General features: G+C 43.8%; 1 protein-coding gene across 1 annotated transcript in view; it reads left to right on the top strand.

Moving 5' to 3' along the window:
* PRKCH (protein kinase C eta) overlaps positions 1-13947 on the top strand; it is a 222256-nt gene that overhangs the window by 90209 nt on the left and 118100 nt on the right. Inside the window, exon 3 of the mRNA XM_040332619.1 lies at positions 12777-12927. Within this exon, the coding sequence (XP_040188553.1) occupies positions 12777-12927 (151 nt within the window). The remainder of the gene's footprint in view (positions 1-12776; positions 12928-13947) is intronic.

The following is a 13947-nucleotide window of genomic DNA, read 5'->3' as shown; positions in this document are numbered from 1 at the left end:
AAAGGACATCAATTTTGTTTGGGTACAGCGTTGCATGATTGTGCAATTGTTAGTTAAAGCGACACAGTGCCATATCGCAAAAAATAGCCCGGTCGTTAGGGGGAAAATCATCACATAGCCCCCCCCCCCAACCCCACATATAGGCACGTATGAACATAAAGTCATGCATCAAGGGCGCCTACACGTGAAAACGATACACGTTACATATTATCATGCGCCAGAGGGAGAGCAATAATTCTAACACAAGACCTCTTCCATAACACTAAACTGATACCTATAGGGGGCTTTTGAAGCATCCCCTATAGCAAATATAAGGTATTGAAGTTTGTTGTCATTTCATGGGCGCACTCAAATTTAAGGTTGGACATGTTGGGTATCTGTTTACTCGGCGCAAACTTATCTTTTATATTTTACCAAAAATGTCGGTAGTGTATTGCGTTAGTTTGCCCTAAAATTCACTTTAATGTGTTTTTTACTGTGTAAATGTCTGGGAACTGAGGAGATCAGTTTCTGGAGTTTTGGGAGAGGTATGTTGTCCCATTCTTGCCTGATATAGAATCCTAACTGCTCATCAGTCCTGAGTCATCTTTGTAGTATTTTTGTTTCAATATGTGCAAAATATTATCCATTGGTAAAAGGTCTGGACTGCAGGCAGGCCAGTTAAGCATCTGGGCTCTATTACTACAAAGGCATGCTGTTGTCATAGATGCAGTAGGCAGTTTAGCATTGTCCTGCTTAAGGCAAGGCCTTTGCAGGAAAAATACATCATCTGGATAGGAGCATATGCTGCACTAAAACCTGGTAGGTTAAAAAAGAAGGTGGAAACCTTCTTTGACAAATTATTTTTTTGTGGACTTTCATTTTAAGTCCAAGCTCTTTGTAAGATAATTCCAATAAGGAGGAATGTTTGGACAGCCGTGTAGTTGTCCAGACATTCCTCCTTATCTTGCATTGTTATATGCATTGCCAGCACCTGGGGCTCCAGATTCGGTGAAAAGGCTCATCATTTGCATCTCCTACCTTGAGGCCGGGATCACACTGGTCCGACAAACGCTCCGACATTGGGAGCTCATGTCGCATGACGCGTGAAAATCCATATTTCCCCATGAGAGTCGTCTTAACTGGTCCGACACAAGTCGGTCCGACTTTGAAAATGCTCCCTGTACTACTTTGGTCTGACTTTGATCCTACTTCAGCCCATTGAATATCATTGAAGTAGGATCAAAGTAGGACCCTTGTCCTTACCATCTGACTTTTGACATCCGACATTGTGATTACAGCAGGAGTAAAAGGAATTTATCTCACTCTGGGATTGTTTTGATTGGTCAAAGAACAAGTCAGACTATCACAAAGTTGGATCAAAGTAGTATCCTGTTCATGAAAGTCGGATGGATGTAGGATCGATGTCGCAGAGCAAAGTAGGATGAAAGTCGTACTACTGTCGTGTAGTATAGTGTGAACCCCTTTCTCTATCACTCTTTGTAAGATACACATATAGGGCCAGATCCACGTACCTCGGCGTAAATATAAGCGGGCGTAGTGTATCTCAGAATTTGCGCCGTAAGCTACGGCGGTGTAGTGTAAATGTGTCGGCGTAAGGGCGCGGAATTCAAATGACAAATATGTGGGCGTGTTTTATGTTAATTAAACTTGACCCCACGTAAATGACGTTTTTTTTTAACGGCGCATGCGTCGTCCCTGGGGGTATCCCAATGCACATGCTCGAAATCACGTCGCAAATAGTCAATGCCCTATTCGCGAACGTTTTACACAAACGACGGAAAATTTGACGCTGGCCCGACGTCCATACTTAACATTGCGTACCCCTCATAGACGCAGGGATAACGTTGCGCCGAAAAAAGCCTTACGTAAACTACGTAAAAAAATGCGCTGGCCGGATGTACGTTCTGAGAATTGGCGTATCTAGCTAATTTGCATACTCTACGCGGAAATCAACGGAAGCGCCACCTAGCGGCCAGTGTAAATATGCACCTAAGATCCGACGGCGTACTAAGACGTACGTCAGTCGGATCTAGCCCCCATTCAGGCGTATCTTGTTTTGTGGATACAAAACAAAGATACGCCGGAGCATCCTAGAAGTTACGCGGCGTATCAATAGATACGCCAATGTAACTTCTTTGTGGATCTGGCCCATAGAGTGTGCTTATGAAGATGGTTTAACAAAAGTGCCAAAAGATATTTAATATTTATAAAATTTAGTGAGAAGCACCACATAATACCATGTAAATACTAGATCAGATGGCAGGGGTGTGGTGTGGTTGTCAGATGGGTTATTATCTAAAGTAATATGAAGAACCATGCAGATTTCTCACTTGTAAATTATAATAGCTGCTATGATGATGTTTGACATTGTACAACAATAAGTAAGGCCTTGCCTTTCTTGCTGCAGGTTATGTGCCCTGTGCAAACCTGTGGGAAAGCAGCACAAGCTGTGGCGTAGTAGGGCAGTAGAGCAACTGGAGAAGGTGATAGAATTTATGCAGCTCCAAAAGGCATGGGGAAAAAATGAATAAAATGGTCTGGTGGTGTTTTATAAAAATTCTTATTAGCCACATCGACTGTTACATATGACTGTCAGATACTTGTCACTGTCGATTCCAGATGGATTGACCTGGAATATATTTTACCACCCATTGTAATGGCCAAACCCACGTATATGCACAGATCATTGGAATTGATTGCATGAGAGCCACATTCATGAGCGTATGCAGCTAGCTCACATACAATTGCTTCTTCCATCTCAGTTGGTGAGTATCTTTTGGCCTTATGAATAGGTGATGGCCCACACATGGACTAATTATCTGCAAAAATATTCTAGGTGTATAGACACTTGTTCAGTTTCCATTACATTATTTAATGGATACCAATTTGAGTGTTTGGTTAAAGCAGAGTTCCACCCAAAAGGGGAAGCTCTGCTTGTTTGCCCCCTCACCCCCTCCACTGCCACATGTGAAACTGAGCGGGTACTTGGTTTTGACCGCTGCCGGGCCATTCACAAAGCACGGTTAGTACATGGCAGTAGGGAGCCGGCAGCGAAGCCTCAAGGCTTCAATGACGGTTTTCCTTAAACGAGGTGACAGCGGCGGATTAGCATCTGAGAGGCAATTAAAAAATCTGCTCAGGTGAGGACAACGCTGGATTTGGGGACAGGTAAGTGTCCTAATATTAAAAGTCAGCAGCTACAGTAATTGTAGCTGCTGACTTTACATTTTTTTCTGAAGGAAACTGGAGCTCCGCTCTAATTTTATTCTAATCTTTGAGAGTTTACAACTTTCAGACTGACTGTTGGCTTGTATCATTATTTATTTTATCAAATGTTAAACCTTGAGACACGGTTGTTTCTCCTTGGGTGCTGCATACTTTACCTGTGCAATCTGTGAATCAGTTGATTGATTTGTATTCAAGCAACCGATCTGCAATTTGCTCAGCTAAAGTCTGCACCAACCAGCAAGTATGCATGTCACAAGAGATGTTGGAGATGTGTTCTCTCACATAATGCTAAGGAACAAAATGATGGCACCACAAGTAAGTAGCTGTGAGAGTAGGGCAACGACACGTAGGGATCAGGAGGAGCGGGGATTGATTGATTGACATTGTTCAAACAAAAAATGAAGGTGGGCTCAAGATGGCTGCTGCAGCTTTAAAGAGTTATGTTGTGGATATTCAAGGAAATTGAGAGGAGTCAATTTCAGCACAGTAGAGGATTTTCTAAGTGTGTGGAAAATGGTAAGGCTTGAGTTCAACTTTAAGGTTGGGTTCACACTCCCGCATCCAATTCGTATGACAGGAAAATGTGACCGGCTCTCAATGGGGCGTCTGCAGTGCGCATTTAAAACGTTTTTTGTGCGTCTTTGGCTCTGAATCGGGTGTCAATTCAGGCAGAAATTCTGACCTGATTCGCACCTGAATCATGAACAGGGACGAAACGGGCCCCCTGCTGTGCCAAGGAACTTCACCCCATTTAGGGTGAAGTTCCTTGGCACAGCAGGGGGCCCATTGCGTCCCTGTTCACGATTCAGGTTTAAATGCGGACTGCAGCTGCCCCGAAGCTGTGTGAACTGGCACCATTGAGAGCTGGTCACCTTCTCCTGTCATTCGAATTGGATTTGAAAGTTCCGATTTTAAGATTCCCCCCGCTGTAACAATGTGAGGTTTGGCAGCTACCCACTTCCACTTATGCTGAAATCGCCTAGGCAAATTCACCGGAAGTTTCCCCCTCTTCCCTCCATGCCCAAAACCTCTTAGGACATAGATATATACTGTATCTATCAGTGCTGCCTCGGAGGGGACAGGGAGGGGGGTGGGACGAGCGCCATCAGATTACATACAGATGAGCTTGGGTGTGTTATTTGGATATACCGTATTTATTGGCATATAACACGCACCTTCACTTTAAGAGGGAAGTTTCAGGAAAAAACGTAAATTTTCAAAAACTTTGAAGCAAAGTAAGTGTCGGTGCAGCCTGATTGATGCCTATCTGCAGCCTCGGAGGGGGATAGGCAGGGTGGCGGGACGACCGCCGACAGATTATATATAGGAGAATCTCCTGTTTATTTGGCGACGGCTGTAATTGGAAGTCCTGTCTCCTGGGCTGCCATTGGATGACTTTTCTGTCTATCATAGGAGGCGGGACTTTGTATTAAAGAGGCCGCCATGTAAACAGGAGATTCTCCTATATATAATCTGTCGGCGGTCGTCCCGCCACCCTGCCTATCCCCCTCCGAGGCTGCAGATAGGCATCAATCAGGCTGCACCGACACTTACTTTGCTTCAAAGTTTTTGAAATTTTCCTTTTTTTTTCTGAAACTTCCCTCTTAAAGTGAAGGTGCGTGTTATATGCCAATAAATACGGTATATCCAAATAACACACCCGAGCTCATCTCTTCACCACACACAGCCACAGAGGCAAGAGAATTCTTGTTGGGCAGTGTATTAGTTGCTCGAACGAACACACTTAGACCGAATTTTAATGGTTCAAAGAATGTCAGGCAAAATGGTCGACCCTCACACATGTTCACTTCATCAAATCTGGCCCCCTTTGAAAAAAGTTTGGACACCCCTGACATAGGTGATAGCAGCAGCTTATAAAAATATTTGTTCAATTATCACTAGGTGGCAGTGCAAAGCTATTCTGATTACTAAGCTTTGGCAGCAGATTCACATGCAGAGCATTCACATGGTACGCTTTCTTAGTCCTCCTGCCACTGTTTTTTTTCACCTATGAAATGGCCTGTCTTCTCCAGAGGCCTGGTCACAGTCACAACCTTGGTAAACCCTGTTTTTTGGCCTCTCTGATTAGTTTAACACAAAAAAAAAAAAAAAACATTGAGAACTGTCCATTATACTTTTTTTATTTGCACTAACATCCACATTTTCAGGACAAGCTTTCGGGGTGTAGGGCGTACTGTACACCTTGAAAGCTTGTCCTGAAAATGTGAATATCCGTGCAAAAAAAAAGTATATATATTTTTTTTTTTTTTTTTTTTTAGTGCAAGTGCACTAATACAGCTATAGTCACTACAATCCATGCATCAGTAGAATCATATATGAATGTCAATTTAATTTAAAAGGAGCTTTCTTAACCCACGTTAAGACCAGGCCCTTTTCTGAAATTTGTTTACTAGTCAAAATCAGTATTTTTTGCTAGAAAATTCATTAGAGCCCCCAAACAACATATATGTTTTTAGCAGAGACCCTAGAAAATAAAATGTCGGTTCTTGCAATATTTTATGCCACACCGTGCAGTGGTCTTTCAAATGCAATTTTTTTGGGAACAAATACACTTTAATGAATTAAAAAACAAAACAGTAAAGTTAGCCTAATTTTTTTGTAAAATGTGAAAGATTATGTTACCCTGAGTAAATAGAGATCCCTAAGATGTCATGCTGTTAAATTGCACACGCTCGTTGAATGGCGACAAATTACGGTACTTAAAAATCCCTTTAAGCCTGAGAGACGGAAGTGATGTCAGATGTTGCTCCGGTCCTCCAAGGGAGTTGAGTGGGGGGCTATCTTGCCCTCACTTGACTTCCTGCCCAGGCATCAGAAGGATTGGATCATCTGGGAAGCGGCGGGAGGGGGCACCTCTTTTGCCTATAAAAGTGATCTCCTGGCAAATACCCTGCTGGGACCACTTTTATATGAAAGCCGACCGCCTGAATGCCATAGTCCCAGCATTTAACGTTGAAGTAATGACGTACATTTACAATAAGGCTGTTTGCAAGGCACCTGTATGACAGAAAATTATTTCAATAATGGATGCAGTGCTGCCAATCCAGAAAGCAGCGGGCAGGACTAGGTGTGGCCAGGTGCTGATTGACAAGCTACAGGTTTATAAATAAACAGTGACTGTTCCAATAACAAAATGTTTTACATCCCACTGTACAGTATACAGTACAAGCAGGCACAGAAAACATGAGAGTGGCAACTCTGCTCTCAATTCAGGTGCAGTGCAGCATTGTTGCTACACCATCGCAAGAAACTGCATTAGACTTCATTGGCAGGATTAACGGAAATTTTATGGGATTTTGCATGGGGACTAAGAGAACATTGTAAGGGAATATGCACTTGGTCAAGTGCTGCAGCACATATGTTTGGGGAATTCTGCTTCAATTATCGTACTGTGTTTATAAAATGCATGCAGCTGTGTAATAGTGTGGTATATTATGATTCTATGCACTCTCTGTTCTTTATTATACAGCTCTCTGTCCACTTCCTGTGCTAAGCACTAACCACAGGTTCACAGCGCCGTGTGCAATGCCGATATTCTAACTGAGACTGTTTTCCTGTTAGAGTCATATTTTGCACTGATATAGAAAGCCGAATACAGCACATGTTGTGATCAACCAACCACAACACACACACTACAGTTCACACACAGTCTGCAGACCGAAGAGGTGGCCATTTTCTGGGTTGGATCAATATTTCTGGTTACTGTGCCTGAAAGTCAATGACATCACTGAGGTATAAGTGAAAAGGGTTCTGCATTGTGGCTAGCTGTATGTTTGTATATTCATAACCTTCTTTCATATAAAAGGCTTACAAAACATCAAAGAGATGCATTGAAACCACAAGCCAAGTGCAAAACATCTACAGTATTTGGTCTACACTTCAGGCCCTTCATGGGCCAAGATACAGTGCCTTGAAAAAGTATTCAAACCCCTTGAAATTTTCAACATTTTGTCATGTTTCAACCAAAAACGTAAATTTATTTTATGCGATAGATCTACACAAAGTGGCACATAATTGTAAAGTGGAAGGAAAATGATAAATACTTTGTAGAACCACCTTTCACTGCAATTACAGCTGCAAGTCTTTTTGGGGATGTCTCTACCAGTTTTGCACATCTAGAGTGACATATTTGCCCATTATTCCTTACAAAACAGCCCATGCTCTGTCAGATAGGATGGAGAGCAATTTTCAAGTCTTGGCACGGATTCTCAATTGGATTTAGGTCTGGACTTTGGGCCATTCTATCCAACACATGAATATGCTTTGATCTAACCTATTCCATTGTAGCTCTGGCCGTATGTTTAGGGTCGTTGACCTGCTGGAAGATGAACCTCCACCCCAAGTCTCAAGACTCTTACATGTTTTCCTCTAAGATTGCCCTGTATTGGGCTCCATCCATCTTCCCATCAACTCTGACCAGCTTTCCTGTTCCTGCTGAAGAAAAGCATCCCCACAACATGATGCTGTCACCACCATGTTTCACGGTGGGGATGTTGTGTTCATTGTGATGTGCAGTTGCAGTTTGTTTTCACGCGCACATAGTATTTTGAAACAAATAATTATAAGCTGCGCAAAATAAAGTGATAATACAGTTACCATGTGAATGTGTGTAACATGCTTACATGTAAGGTGAAAGAACTGAATACAGTCTCTCCCACTATGTGAAGTGAGTTGTCACTGTATTCATATGGGAAACATTTTTTTTTTAAAAGTGAGGGATGAAGAGCTAATTAAACACTAGTCATATCACAATTTCTTAATACATTAAATAAGAAAGGTGTTGTGAGGGAGGGCCGATACACCCTACACAATGTCCAATCAACACTGAAATGTCCAAATGAGAGCAAAATTACAGATGGAAGTTCCAGAATAAAGATGTCTCGCATCCAGAGTCCACGGTGACATATATGCAACACCCAAGAAGGAGTGATATAGATTTGAGAAAAAGGGAATCCCCCACCACTAAAATTGCTGCCGCTTACCAGATTGTATGATCCCTTGATTAGAGAGATCATACACGCTTAAGGCTTTTTCCCCAGCCCTGGGTCTCTGCGTCTCAATGTAAGGGTGCCATCAGAACAGAAGTGTCCAACCCAAGTGTCCACAACGACAAGAGTTCATGGCCCATAAAAAATGAAAACACTTTCATAGTGTAACCCTTTTAAAACATTTATTAAATAAAAACAAACATATGCACTTACAATTGTGCAGGTATGTATAGGCGGTTCAGTTTGTCTATTCGAGCTGGCCGGCTCTCGATCACATAGTATTTTGTTTTTAGGTGAAAAGGTTACATTTTAGTCTCATCTGACCAGAGCACCTTCTTCTACATGTTTGCTGTGTCGCCCACATGACTTCTCGTAAACTGCCAACGAGACTTTTTATGGCTTTCTTTCAACAATGGCTTTCTTCTTGCCACTCTTCCATAAAGGCCGAATTTGTGGAGCTATGGATTTATGGATCTCCTCCAGTTACCATGGGCCTCTTGGCTGCTTCTCTGATTAATGCTCTTCTTACCTGGCCTGTCAGTTTAGGTGGACGGCCATGTCTTAGTAGGTTTGCAGTTGTGCCATACTCTTTCCATTTTTGGATGATGGATTGAACAGTGCTCCGTGAGATGTTTAAAGCTTGGTATATTTTTTTATAACCTAATCCACAACTTTATCCCTGACCTGTCTGGTATGTTACTTGGCCTTTATGAGGCTGTTTGTTCACTAAAGTTCTCTTACAAACCTCTGAGAGCTTCACAGAACAGCTGTATTTATACTGCGATTAAATTACACACAGGTGGACTCTATTTGCCAATTAGGTGACTTCTTTTTTTTTTAAGTGTATTTTGTGCGTGTACTCGAGAGAGGAGCCGGACTGCAGGAGTTGGGAGTAGGCAGGCCTCCCCCAGAGGCAACCTGCCACCTTTCTCCATGCCCCGAGTGGCAATGGTGGGTGTGTCCTCCCACACAGCCCACCCTACCTGCTCCGCTTTGAAGCCTAACGGGGTAGAGGGACTCCCTATAAGGGAGTGAGAGGATCTAGCCCGCTCAACCAGCCCCGTTAGTCCTTTGCCTCTCTTTTTAGAGACAGCGTGGTCAAAGTGCGTGCATGTTAACCCAATTTCGAGTGCGTGTAAGTGTGGTGGTATTTGTGGGAGGGGGGTGGGCGTACTAAGCGCAGGCTTACCTTGCATAGCACACCCATCGGGAGCCGGGCTGAGACCACCAAACTCAATTCACATGTAGCTGAGACCGGGATCCGAACCCCTAGCTGCAGAGGTGAATGGCTTGTCAGCGCAGTGCCAATCGCGTTGAGCCACCGCAGCTCCCCAATAGCTCGCCAATTAGGTGACTTCTGAAGGCAATTGATTCCACTAGATTTTAGTTAGGGGTGTAGCGCCTGGTTACTTAAAAGGTACCGGTGTTAGTCAAATTTAGAGAGGGATCAGAGTGTTAACTGACTCTGATCCAATTATTATGTTCAAAACTGGTCTCTGTCTCAGCTTGGCTGTGCTGTGGGCTTGCTATTGTTACTGGGGTGTAGTTCCTACCCCAGGGCGATGGGTGGCAGCAGTGAAGTCGAGGTTTGGGTGCTCTTCATAGACGCCATTGTTCTGGGTTCTTCTTCATAGTGCGGCACCCACCTTTAGGGTGACGGCGCCCCAGCGTAATGGCCTTCCAGGCAGGGGTGCGCGTGCCACACAGTGTTCCTGGTTCCGGGACCATGTTGGTCCGGAACATTTGAGCTGTGGCAGGGAGCCCAGTAGTCGACTGGGTTCCCAACCCTGAAGATCCCAAGCGACGTAGCTTTTCGGTGGGGAGTCTATCTGAGGAGGGTCAATGAGAGGCTGGCGATCCAATAGGGTCTCGACAAACCACCGGGGATCAAGGTAGCCGGACACTAAGAGGCTGGTCACCTGTCAGTCGGTACCTAAAAACTATCTGAAGGAGATCCAGACGCAATTCTATCAAGGAGGATCATCTCCATAATCATAATCACAGAGAGGGCCTGTGACAGAGGCTGTTCCCTGAGTCCATTTCAGGAGGGTCTGTGGCAGAGACTTTTCCTTCAAGTTCGAGCGATACCCTGACTGCCAGGTCAGTGAGAGAGGGCCTGTCTAGGTACGCTATTCCCACTCTGGCTGGAGTGACGGAGAATACAATGCATTGTTGGGAGCAGGACTGTTTCCCTATTGTTGCGCCTGCGTCTGCTACTTCTTCTTTTACTTCACCTCTACTCTTCATCACAAGTGTTAATGTTTTTACCCGGCTGGGTAATAAAGGGCACAGAAAAAGGACATTCCAGAACCGTAGGACGCCAAAACAAACCTGCAGCTCCTCCGTGGGTAGTGCTACAGGGGTATCAGAGTAAAAGGGGGCTGAATACAAATGCACAACACACTTTTTTGTAAAACATTTGGAAAACCATTTATCATTTTGCTTTTACTTCACAATTATGTGCTACTTTGTGTTGATCTATCACATAAAATTCCAATAAAATACATCTACGTTTTTGGCTGTAACATGACACAGTATATAAAGAAATATAAACTTGTAATCGCAATTACAATATCTCTGAAGGGGTGTGTGTGTATATATATTCCACAGTCATTTGTCCTGTGCAAATTGAGAAAAGACCAATGTTATTTAGGCTATTTTCACTGAGCCGGTTCACACAGGGGCAACACGACTTCCAGCACGACTTTGAGAGGCAACTTGGACACAACTTGAGTATGAATCAGGCAACTTACAAGGCAACTTCAAGTCACCTCCAGGACAGGAGGTTTTCCAGTGGCCAATCAAACAACAATCAGCTCTGTGGGAGGGGAGGGGTTTGCCTGAGAAATGTATCTTATCTTCCTGGAAAGTTGCTTCAGTTAAGACAGTGATCCGACTTCTGAGGTAACTTCCATTGAAATCAATGGGTACAAGTTGCCTAGAAGTCGGATTGAAGTAGTACAGGAACCTTTTCTGAAGTCGGAGCGACTTCAGTAGCGTATATTAAGACGGCTCTATTCAGTTCCATTGATTTTCTCAACCACATGACTTGGGACGACTTGGGGCAACTTCAAGTCGGATCCCAGGTCGCCCCTGTGTGAACCGCCTCTAATGAATGAATGTGCTTTTTTATTATGGTCCCTAGAATTAGCTGAGGAGCATAATAAAAAATACACACATCTTATTACAAAGAGATACAAGGAACAATTCTAGAGAACTCCAGAGGGAATTTGCAAATGTAAGCATGATTACTTATGGTTTTACACTATGGTCGTCTTCTAGCTATTGATCAAAAGCTACTTCCCAGAGTGTGGCATATCAAATAAGTTGGTGACTATACATTGATCATTTATAACAGAAGAGATCGATTTCAGAAAGAAATCAATCATTTATTGAAGTGTCTATGGGCACCATAAGACAGATATGTGAGTGGTCTTCAACTCAAATTGTCATGCTCTACACTGCAAGCTGTGATGGAAGAATAAGATTGGACTGTGAGAGTAGGAATTTTCTTAATAAAAGTATGCTTGTATTAGATATAAATATGGAATATATTCAGGTATAAATATTAGAACTGTCAGGCTCTTAGGCCTTGTACACACGACCGGATCTATCCGCTGGGATTTATCCGCAGATCAGTTCCAGTGGATAGATCCGGTCGTGTGTACGTCCAAGCGGACATTTATCGGCGGGAAAAAATCCAGCCGACGGATTTCAAGCGGATATAAATTTCTTAGCATGCTAAGAAATCAACCCGCTTGAATCCTGTCCAGCGGATTGATCCGGTGGTCTGTACAGACTCACCGGATCAATCCGTCCGCTCCCCTCCCTCGCATGCGTCGTAATGAAGGCGCGACACGTCACCGCGGATGGATTCCGCGCGGATTTCGATCTGATGGTGAGTACAGCCATCAGATCCAAATCCGCCAGAGGATTTATCCGCTGGAAACAGTCCGGCGGACCGTTTCCAGCGGATATCCTCTGGTGTGTACGGGGCCTCAGTGTTGTCTATGTGTCCTGTTTACTGTTATCACAGAGAGCAAAAAGAAAACCCACTATTTTGGGTTGTCGCCAGAACAGGAATGGGGGGGAAAGTATCCAGTGGGGACACTAGTACTGGTGACAACCAAAGATTCCCCCACTTTGCAGGGATTTTCTCTCATTTGCTGTTTTGGCCTTAGAGCAAAAAGTGAAGGGAAATTGCCCCAACTTGCAAAAAAAAAAAGAAGTTGATGCTATCCAAAATGGTAAAAAATTGTTTTGACTTTAGTTTTGATATAACCCTTTGTAGGGTGGGGAAGTTGGATTTTGGGAAGAGGGTGGTGGCACAGCAGGGGTTTTTTGTGTGCATTTCCCAGGTTTCAGCTTAAACACATTAGAACTTATGAGATTTAGTGATTGGTTTAGCTGTGCTTGAATAAATATATTTAATATAAAATTAGTCCTATAACTGTAAAATAGGTGCCTGTAGAGAAGTATGTGACAAGTACAATGAATCGTGCCACCTGTAATGTTTAAATGTGACTCCTATTTTAGGGACAATGCGAGATGGGCGGCTGCTGAGACACTTTACGAGAAAACGTCAGAGAGCCATGAGGCGGAGGGTGCACCAGGTCAACGGACACAAGTTTATGGCAACCTACCTGCGACAGCCAACATACTGCTCCCACTGCAAAGATTTCATCTGGTGAGGCTCACCTATAAGGCTGCCTTTATGGTATAGTCAGTGTATGCTGGGAGAAACATGGTTTAGCTAAAGGATAAGCCTATAATTACATTTTATAATTGTACAGTGACTTCATGATTCTTGCCTTTGTCCGCTTTTATAATATGTGTGCTGCCCAGCATGTGGGTGCAGAATTACTCATTAAAGCGGAGGTCCACCCTAAAAAAAAAGAAATTAGCCAAAAAGGCTCAAAAAAATTAATAATTTATACTTGCCAGAAATGGCTATTACTAGGCAGATCGTCCAAATCTGCCTCTTCCTCATCCACGGTGAGGTTCTGTGTTCTCCTCCTCACGTTGCCTCCTGGGAAATGGAGGCGCGCTGCCTTCTGGGACACACAGGACAGTGTGCCCATTCACAAAGCGCCGCACGGTCGTGCATGCGCAGTAGGAAACGGGCAGTGAAGCCACAAGGTTTCACTGCCTGTTTCCCTTAGTGAGGGTAGGGATGCCGGGACCCGGTCCGAGGGACGAATCGGCCTCGGGCAGCCAACATCACGGGCAACCTGGACAGGTAAGTGTGCTTATTAAAAGTCATCAGCTACAGTGTTTGTAGCTGCTGACTTTTAAATAATTATTTTTTACGCCGGACCTCCGATTTTAATATCAATGTGATCCCTGTGTCTGGAGCAGCATCAGGGTTGTCTGTTAGTTTTGCTGCATTTTTACATTGGGGTGGGGGTTTGCCCTGAGCATTGACACTGACAGACTGCAAGGCTTGGTGGGGGTTCCAGTCTAGGCTTTCTCTCATGCCAGTCTGCAGTCGGACTTCCATTTTCTCTTTAGCGTGGGTCTATCCTAATAGTTTCTCTCGTGGAACAAAAAAACTCACTGCTAAGGCTAGTGTCCAATAGAAACCTATTCAGGCCTCCAGTGTCCATGCTTAGGGCAAACCCCATCCCCAATGTACAGTGCCTTGAAAAAGTTTTCACCCCCCCCCCTTGGCATTTTTTGTGTTTTGTTGCCTCACAACCTGGAATTA

This window comes from Rana temporaria, chromosome 13 (assembly GCF_905171775.1).
Source record: "Rana temporaria chromosome 13, aRanTem1.1, whole genome shotgun sequence".
NCBI lineage: Eukaryota > Metazoa > Chordata > Amphibia > Anura > Ranidae > Rana > Rana temporaria.
Note: the sequence above shows the minus strand (reverse complement) of the source record. Positions and strands in the feature narration are given on the sequence as shown.